Below are 9,775 nucleotides of genomic sequence, written 5' to 3'. Positions count from 1 at the left end.
CCCCCGTCAGCCTGGTTGCCTTACGCAGCCTGCTTGTTCAGTCATTTGGTCGTCCCTCACTAACCCCCCTGCTGGCCTGGTCATAGGCAGCCATCTTGTGAGGGCATGAGGGTTAATTTGCATATTACCTCTTTATTATATAGGATGGAGAGTGCATGTGCATCATTCGGTGGTTTATTTGGCCTCCTCACTGTCTTAACGCTCTATGCTCCCCACCCAATAATTTGGGATTTTTACACCCTTCCAGTGACACATTGCTCTTCTCCCTAAACTGTCACCTCCATATTTGCCTTCATGTCAAACCACCCACTAAATATTTATAAAACACTAGAGGCCTGGTGCACAAAATTCATGCACCTAGGCCTGGCCAGCGATCCCTAGGCCTGGCCAGTGATTGAAGTGTGAGCATCTGGCATAGAAGGGCAGGTTCCAGCTGACCTCTGGGCCCTGGGCAGTATCTGGGACCCTGGGCCCCCGTGCACCCCCCTCCGTCTGAGTCACAGCGCCCAAGTCCCCACGTGGAGATATGGTGAGCGCGACCAGACGCCATGGGCCGGGGCACAGCGTGGGCCTCTGGGCCACCCAGCGGCGCCACACGGAAGCCAGGAGGGCAGCATGCTCTCTCCCGGCCGACTCCTGCCTTGTTACGTGCTGCCCCCCAGTGGTCAGCATACGTCATAGCGAGCGGTCGAACTCCCGGTTGACCGCCCACCTGAGGGGACAATTTGCATATTAGGCTTTTATTGTATAGGATTTCTACCTACCCTTTAAATTCTCCCCTAAAGGTGAATTTATGAGCTCCCTGCCATTGTTACCTACTCTTTTTTCTTCCAACACACTTTGTCTAGTGAGTCCATCTTGAAACCCAGTGAGATGAACATTCACTCAGATGCACGATATTTTCCTAATTGCCATCAAATACCTCTTGGTTTTGCTTCTTATTTTTTAGTCCCACCACTAAGATCTAGTTTACACTCTACATACTTTTATGCTCTTTCTCTTTGCCTCTCATTTCTCCTTTTGAGTTTTATCAGCACTTTTCAGGTTAAGTTTCCTACAAAAGTAGTTTTTGTTTTTATCTTTTAGTCATGTGTTCTTTTATTAGTCCACTTATTTATTCATTATATTGTATATTCAACGAATATTAAGTGCCAATCAGTGCCTCTTAAGAATGTAAATGTGGCCCTGGTCGGTGGCTGGGTTGGTTGGAGCATTGTCCCATTTGTGGGTTCAATTTCCGGTCCGGGGGTATATCCAAGTTGTGGGTTCCATCCCTGGTTGGGGCACATACCTAGGTTGTGGGTTTGATTCCTGGTCGGGGCATATATCAGAGGCAACTGATCAACGTTTCTCTCTCACATTGATGTTTCTCTCTCTCTCTCTCTCTCTCTCTCTCTCTGCCCTGAATCCTCTCTCTCTAAAAATCAATAAAAACATATCCTTGGGTGATAATTAAAAAAATAACATAAATGTGAACACAACAGACCTGGATTCTCCCTCACAAAATGGATAGTGTAGCAGCGAAGACAGACACCAGCAAATACATAGAAAATAAGTGAATTACACTGTGACAAGTGCTCCAAAGGTTCTCTCCCCTCCCTGAGCTCCTCTGGTGAGGGCTCTCACTAGTGTGCAGAGAGGGAATGAGGGCCCGGAGGCTGTAAATGGCCAGAGCATTTCCACCAGTGAAGCTGAGGCTGCTGAGAGTATTTTAGGTGGTGGGAGGGCCACAGCCAAGGAAGGATGCAGCCGGTATCTGGTAAATGTTGAGTAACGTGGCTGTGTGAGTAGGGTGTGTGTGAGAGAGAGAAGTGGAAGTGAGGGAATACGAATGGACGGCAGTGGGCGCTGTCTCCTGTGCTACTCAGTTATTCTCATAGGGCAGGTGGTGTTGCCTTGTTTTTCAGAGGAAAAATCCGAGGCTCAGAAAGGCTCATTTTCTGGACGTGGAGCTGGACCCAAGTGCATTCACAGCTCTGACCCAACCTTGGGCTATGACTGTTCATGCCCACCCAGGCTCCTGTGTGTTAGTGAGGAGCGCACGGGTCTTCCCAGGACACCAGCCTCACCAGCCCCGCTGAGGCTCCTACTCCCTCTGCAAATGCTGCCTTTATGACACTGGACCTGCAATCCTTGAGGACAAGGAACTGGCATCCTTGCATTTTCTCAGGGTTCCTAGCGCCTCGTCCTGCTGTGGGGAGACACTGTATAAATAGTTGTGAATATCTTTGCTAACATCTTTCCATCATGCCTCCTACTGAAGTTTACATTAGAACCACTCGACCACAGGTGCCTTCACTGAAAACAATCCCAGGTACAGGACTGTGCTGCTGGGTGTTGAACAGTTTCCTCAGTGCCCTCTGTTCCCTTTTTAAGGTTCACATGTGCACCAGACAAACAAGAAATGTATCAGCAGTGCTCTGTGACCACAACAAAAGTTGGAAATTAACAAGCAGCTCAGGTCATTCAGATGTGCAGCCAGGTGTGGGACTTCATCCTGTGGTTAGGTCTGTCTATGGAAATTTGGGGGATATTTGGATACTCAGGATGTATTAAATAACAGTGGCTTCTAGAAGAGACCTGCTCCTAGCCTTCCCCTCCCCTTTATACTAGTAAGGAGGCAAATTTGAACACCTGAAACAATAATTACTTGGGGGTGGGGTAGCAAATTGGAGTGTCAGGGTGTACAAATGTAGATTTCTGATAGAATGTAATAAAAAAAGGAACTAGTGCAAGGAGAAGTGGTGCCTTGAATTCAAGTGTGTGAGCGAGAAAGACAGAATGACAAAGACTGGGAGGAAAGTGACAGAAGGAGAGAGATCAGGCTCTTATTTCAAGAGTGTAGAAGCAAAATGCTGCTTTGTGCAGCATGCTCAGGTGGCGCGCTGCAAACGAAACGCTGTACTTCTCCACGTCTCCAGGATTTTTGCAGCCACTGCTAATTAGGACCAGAATATTGTGTGTGTTTCCTGGGCGGTGTTCTTTTCTCAGGCAAGCTCCTTAGGATTAGATGCTGTTAGGAAGGGAAAGCACCTGGCAGGGGCAACATGTAGAAATGATAAGAAAAGAAGATGGACTGAAGGATAGAGCTGGGGATTATCCCAAGAAGATGAAAGAGTATAAGATCTGAGAGAGAAATTTAGTAGAAAAGTTCAAAACCAGGTGTAAGAGAGAACACATCCCGGACTGTATGACTTTGGCTGAGGGATGTGGTTAGCAGTATGTGCATGTTGTTTGCTGTGACTGAATGATCTCCCTCCCCAGGAGGGAGAAACATCTCTTGAATTCACTGTTTGTGGGCAGGGAGGGCTGGGGCGCTCCAGGAGGGAAGTTAGTGTCAGACAGAACATGTTTGCACTTCCAGCTATTTACCTCCCAATGAGACCTGCATGCTATATTGGAAACAAATATACATGCATCTTACACAGTCGTGTTGGAAGTAAATGAAACACTTTTATAAAAGTAGTTGTGTCCTAGGAAGATTTTTTTTATAAATATAAAATATTTAATGATGCTCTATAGAGAAAACCAAACTTACTAAAAAATAACATTTTCCTTAAGGAAAAAGTACAACTAGATAATATGTAAATATGATGTGAAATTAACACCAGGCTAAATTTTAAACAATGAAAAGTTTTCAATGGTCAAAACTTACTCTGTAGGGGTCGCCCACATCAACTGCTTCTATTAAGACTTCAGGTTAGTTGACACTTTTAATAACTTTAGCAAGTTCCAAACTGGAAAAACCAGGTGTTGCCAGTGGAGGTTGAGGTGAACTGAAAGGTGGGCGGGTGCCACCACGGCCAGCCAGCATAGAGATGCTGTGGTTAGTGCACTTCCTGGACCTGAAGTGCAGCCCTGCGCCTGCAGACAAGGGCTTCACAGTGCACTTTTCTGTTTTTCAGGATGAGTCTTCAAGCCATGAATGTAACCAGCGCACCGTTCTTCTGTATGGTGTGGGCAAAGCACGTGATGAAGCGAGGCATCAGCTGAAGAAGATTACCAGAGATATTTTGAAAATCCTAAATAAGAAGAGCACCACAGAGATGGGGGGTAAAGAGCCCAAATGCACTTGCTCCCATTGTGCTGGCTTATGTCCTCCCCCTTAGCGCCGTCTTTATCAAGTTTGTAGATGGCAGTGTCCCCAGTGTTTCCTCTCCTGAATGACTGTCACATTGAAATATGAATAAGCACATTGAAATTTTAAGGCCTTGGTTCCATTTATAGTAATCCGTGTATTAAAATAGCACGTTTTATGAGTAGATGTAGGTAGTTTTTATTTTCTACTTTTTTTTTACTTCCCGAATTTTCTACAATAGTCAAAAATGAAGTATTGAAGAATGAGTTGGAAACCCCTTACTTTGGAAGTGATTCCCCTATTCTTTACCAGCCTTTTTCAAGCTTGTAGTTTGCTCTGGGTACTTATATTGCATGATAACTGAAAGTCATAACAGTGTAGTTGCTGATCTTTTCTTACATTATTCAGAAGAATAATCGCAATAGGTAATGGTGGCTACCGATATCACCAAATATTTTCAAGTGAAAAAGAAAATTAGGCCTTTGCTCTATAATGCCTTCTTTACTTGGAATACTCTTTCCCCTGGCCTTTTACATAGTTTTAACAGTGAAGCTACGCCTTTACATTATGTCACTACATTGCATAATTGAAATTTTGTAATTATCCACTTTACATTTCCCTAATTACTCTTTTCAAGGTTTGTTTATTTTATTAGGTAGTCATATGATTTAAAATATGATATAATATATACTCCACTACCACCAGTGGTATTTCTTTTTCTACTACTTAAATAATACAAGGGGGGAGGTTTCAATTTTCCCTATGCAAACAGCACACTTCCTGCACTTGGTATAAGCCACCTCTAGAAACCCTACTTTGATGTTCAATACGAAATAAATACTCTTTTATGAACCCCTCCACAGGGGATCCTTTAGACTTTAAGCAGATGAATTTCTAGAGCTTGTCCATGCTAGATCTTTCCTACAGGAAAGTGCAGATATAACTAATGCAAATAGCTCTCTTTCCTCTCCATCAATAGAGGGGCACAGCAGAAACAAGGTACAAGGCTCTCTTTTCACTCTGAATGTCATGTTGCCACTGTATTAGTCACAGGCTAGTCCTCAGAGCACACACAATGGAAAATCGACCTTCATGTGATTTGCATCATGTTCCCTAACTTCCTTCTATTGCTGGTTAAGGACCTTGCACTTCACCAGCTTGCCAGGGGACAACCAGGAGTCCTGGAAGGGAAATGAAACCCTGTTGTTGTTGGTTTGTCCTTATTGAGCTTGCAAAGAACACAATTGCTAAGAAAAACTGTTGATCTGTCCCTTTGCTTTTTTCTCTTTTTTTGAGAAAGAGGAAATGGGTTGCATTTAGAAGGTTGGATTTAGAAGCCGTGTTAAGTAGGGAACAGAAGCTACTGAAACTCCTCTTTGTGTACTTGAGAATGGGGTGGACACTATCTCAGTTGAAAGGTTCAGTAATACATTTTTTAAAAAATTTTAAATTAATTTTAGAGTCTTTCCAGATCCTATGGAATTTTTGGTTTTTGGAAAGCTGAGAGGGTAGGAAGAGGAAGGAAGCAATGTGGTATCTTTTTCTGTTGAGTCTACTTCCTTCCTTCATAGTTTTTTATGCCAGACTATAGTCTCTGCTATCTTTGTATCAGTTTCTTAAATAGGCAAGTCTTGCTTATGAACTCACAGAGACAATTGTTGTTCATGCTGCTTTTCAAGATACCAGTGATGGAAACACCACTGTGAAGAGGCATCTTCAAAGTGGATTTTTGTCTTTCCCTCATTTTAAAATCCCTCACCCAGAAATGTTTAATTAGATCTATCTTTTGATAGTCCACATATAAGTCACTGCTTAAAACCTAGTGTGCTCACCAGAAGCTAGCTAACTATTCTTAGATTAAGGAAATTTGCGCGCTTTTGTCAGTGAAGATGAGCATTGATAAGGCAGGAAAAGGGAGCTTGTGTAAGCATGTATTTGATTTCTGGCTACACTAAAAATATGATTTTTAGGAACTCCATTAGGAGTGTTATCACATCAACCAGGCTTTATCTAGGGGCATTTATAATCTAAAACTTTTATGACATTTCCAGTTGAAGGTGGTCAAACCTATTTTACATTTATATGACTAGTCCAGTGATTCTCAACCTTCTGGCCCTTTAAATACAGTTCCTCATGTTGTGACCCCCAACCATAAAATTATTTTCGTTTCTACTTCATAACTGTAATGTTGCTACTGTTATGAATCATAATGTAAATATCTGATATGCAGGATGGTCTTAGGCAACCCCTGTGAAAGGGTTGTTCGACCCCCAAAGGGGTTGCGACCCACAGGTTGAGAACCGCTGGACTAGTCCGTCATCTTTGTGTTTCAATGGTGCATCTTTGGAAAATATTAATGAGGTTTATCAAACTAGAAGGCCAAAACTTGTAGGGTTTAAAGATTTTGAAAAAAAGACAACCAAAATTAAGCAACTAAAGAATAATAATATCTATTACTATGAATTATGACTGTTATTCATGTGAATATTAAAATAAAGTATTCCATTGAAAACCACCACTAATATTTTTATATTTTTAAAAATGAATATGAATTGCCAATAACCAATTGTATATTTTTATGTGAGATTTTAAGAAGTTAGCTATAGCTTATTAGCATAAACAAACAAACAAAAGAGATGCATCTGTGAGTTCTCATGATGGATCTACTTCCTCATCTGTGTTATTTTAGTTTGTTTTTTTGCTTTGGTCCCAGGAAGGACTAAATAATTATCTTAACTTCAATTTTAAAGCACATTGTACCCAACATGGTTGGTGTGCGCTTTCAGCCTTGGATCAGTGGGGTTAGTTAATGAAAAATTCCAAACTTGGATATTTTAAACATGCTCATGACACGTGATCAGCTAAACGGAAAACTAAATAGGTTTGATGAACTTACTAGTTTTCGTTCTTTGGTGTTATTGGTGAAAGTGGCACAGTCTTGTACCTTATGTTGCTCGTCACCTTTTAATTCTGATTTACTCTGGTTTCAGGGCTTGTTTGTTTGTTTGTTTGTTTGTTTTAGGAAATGAACAGAAAAAAGCCAGAGTTTTTATTTGGTGGGCAGAGGGAAGACTTTGGTGAGGGCTTAAATTGTAATTGCTTATTGTTGAAAGGGAAGTATCCTGTCTTCTAATGTTATTTTTTAACATCATTACATTTGTCATTAACAAAATCTTATGCTGTTTAGTGAAGTTGTTGTTAGTTTAATAGAGGGGTTTAATAACCTTTGTCTCTGAATTAAACTTTTCCAAATAAAATGTGAGGGATTAGGCAAAAAAAAAAAAAAAGCACAAAAACCCTCTTAAACATAACAGTATGGTGATTGTGGGGGGGAGTGGGGGGACAGGTAGAAGAGGGCCGGGCAGAAATGTGAGTGATAGTGCTCTTGTCACCGTAGCCTTTGACTAGTTAGAATCCTTGTTTTGGAAATGACCTTAGACATCATATAATCCAACCTTTTCTTTTTGTTTTTAGATTTATCTTTGTATACACATACATTACAAAATATTTAAAAACTGGATCTAATTATTTTTGGATGTTATCCTTTAAACTTTTAAGAAAGAACAAAGAGTCCCTCTGGGATAGCATATTTTAAAACATTTTTATTGTAATTTTTTCAAAGTTCTTTATGCTAAAATAAGTGTTGCATTTTCCCATTAATGTGGAGGAATTTTATTTTTTTCTGCCCCTAAAATAGTTAGGAATCATGTGTGTAAATTTTCTTTTTTACATATTAAGCTGTTTGGGAAAATATCACAGTAAGTCTCCTAAGAAGATGCCAGTGAAGCTTCCTATTAAATCAGAATGAGCCTGGGTGATTTCCCCACTTCCTTGTTAAGGTCTTCTATTTCAAAAGTCAGTTAGTTAGAAATGTTCCTGGAGGTGCTGGTCATAGTAACCAAAATCTAGAAACAACTCACTGTAAAGTATAAATAAATAGTGGTGTAGTCAAACACTGCAATATGGTACAAAGTGGGAAGTGTTAATTTTAGGAGAAATTAATATTGCAATAACAATATGGATTAATCCAGAAACACAATGTTGAGTGAAAGATGCCAGATATTAGATGTATATATTGTATGGTTGTAGTTATATAAAGTTCCGAGGTGGGCAGTATTAGTCTAAGCTGTTAGGAGTTGGGATCTCTGTCCCGGTGGGAAAGAGAAGTGGCTGGAGGGGAACCCATCAAGTGTGTAGTGTTCTGATATGTGATTTTGTGATTTGAGTTTCATTACGAGTGTATTTAATTTGTAGAGATTCATAGAGTTTGTGCACTTTTTTGTCTGTATGTTATATTAATTTGTAGAGATTCATAGAGTTTGTGCACTTTTTTTGTCTGTATGTTATATTTCAATAAAAACAGTATCATTGAAAAATCAAGAGTTTCTGTTGAATGAAAAATAATGTGTTACTATATGTTTATTAGTTGGAGATGAAGGACCAAGAGCCAGGAAGAACAGACAGGAGGCATTTCCAACGCTGGAGACTGTGTTCACAAAACTTCAGCTCCTTTCGTATTTTGATCAGCATCAAGTAACATCTCAGGTAGCCATTTAAAGCTGTTTATTATACATTTGGGATATTCATATTTCCTTAAAAGTCTCCTATGTAGTATATGTTTCTGGCCTTAGTTGGTTTTATAAATATGCTTTTAAAACATATTTGGAAGCATCCATCTCAAACTATTGAGTAGCTCAGTTTTAAGGGTCAGGTTGTCTTCCTCAGAAGAATTAATTTTTATTTTGAAAATATTTTACCTTATGGTAATAATCAACATTATGTAAAATATCTCTAATGTAATGCTCATGTTTTTACACTATGGTCCTACATTGCTATTAATAAGGGAGAAATCTGTTCATGATAAATAAAGTACAGTTGAGAAGAAACCAACTCTGTTTTATTTTATAAATCCATTGATATTCAAATAGATATTATCTGGAAATTAATTAATACTTCAAGTCATCATGGGTCTAGGTCTTATGATGACTTGGCTTATTTCTTCAGTTATAGTTGCAGTAAGGAAGTCAATTTGTACATGGTTTGGGTTTCTGTAGAAATAGGTTTTAACTGTCTTATAAGTAGAATCACATATAAATTCAAATTTCTTAATAAATAAAAATTATTTGGATATTGGCCTTATCATTATTTTCACCTTTTTTGCACAGATCTCTAACAATGTGCTGGAGCAGATCACAAGCTTTGCGTCCGGGACTTCCTATCACCTCCCTTTAGCTCACCATATTCAGCTCATCTTCGACCTCATGGAGCCAGCACTGAACATTAATGGACTAATTGACTTCTCAATACAGGTGTCAAAGAGACCCTGCTTCTCTCATTTTAGGAAAGAAAATGTACCAGGCATTGTCCAATTAAAAATGAGCCACCCAGGGCATTTTTTAATAATTGAGACATTCTGAATCAACTGTATTCAAATAGCTTTTTAATTGCAGCTTTGTTCATAGTTTTCAGTTAAATAATTATAATACTGTGCTAAAATATATACTAGTAATAGTCATTAAAAAATGGGAATGTTTTGAGGGTATTTTTTTGTCTTTTTATTACTTTGAGAAAGATGAAAGGTTGTTTGCTGTTTATAATAGAGTATATTTTAGGTTAAGAGCAAAACAATAGAACCTTATAATTTGATTTGCCCTGCTATATTTTATATATATATATATATATATGTGTGTATATATA

The 9,775-nt window shown here is 39.4% G+C and overlaps 2 protein-coding genes across 6 annotated transcripts in view; one reads left to right on the top strand and one right to left on the bottom strand.

The window, feature by feature from the left end:
* MED12L (mediator complex subunit 12-like) overlaps positions 1-9,775 on the top strand; it is a 397,491-nt gene that overhangs the window by 299,050 nt on the left and 88,666 nt on the right. For all 4 annotated transcript variants that reach the window (XM_005863465.2, XM_014537429.1, XM_014537427.1 and 1 more), the window contains 3 exons: positions 3,906-4,053; positions 8,505-8,623; positions 9,244-9,387. In XM_005863465.2, coding sequence (XP_005863527.1) covers positions 3,906-4,053; positions 8,505-8,623; positions 9,244-9,387 — 411 coding nt within the window. The remainder of the gene's footprint in view (positions 1-3,905; positions 4,054-8,504; positions 8,624-9,243; positions 9,388-9,775) is intronic.
* Positions 1-9,775, bottom strand: part of P2RY12 (purinergic receptor P2Y, G-protein coupled, 12) — a 52,626-nt gene that overhangs the window by 8,941 nt on the left and 33,910 nt on the right. Inside the window, exon 1 of one of the 2 annotated variants that reach the window (XM_005863463.2) lies at positions 3,656-3,899. The exons of the other annotated variant lie outside the window; for it this stretch is intronic. The gene's annotated coding sequence lies outside the window, so the exon portion shown is untranslated. Of the gene's footprint in view, positions 1-3,655; positions 3,900-9,775 lie in introns of those variants that run through there. 2 annotated transcript variants of the gene reach the window in all.

This window comes from Myotis brandtii, unplaced genomic scaffold (assembly GCF_000412655.1).
Source record: "Myotis brandtii unplaced genomic scaffold, ASM41265v1 scaffold179, whole genome shotgun sequence".
Lineage (NCBI taxonomy): Eukaryota > Metazoa > Chordata > Mammalia > Chiroptera > Vespertilionidae > Myotis > Myotis brandtii.
This window is presented reverse-complemented; position numbering and strand designations above follow the sequence as displayed.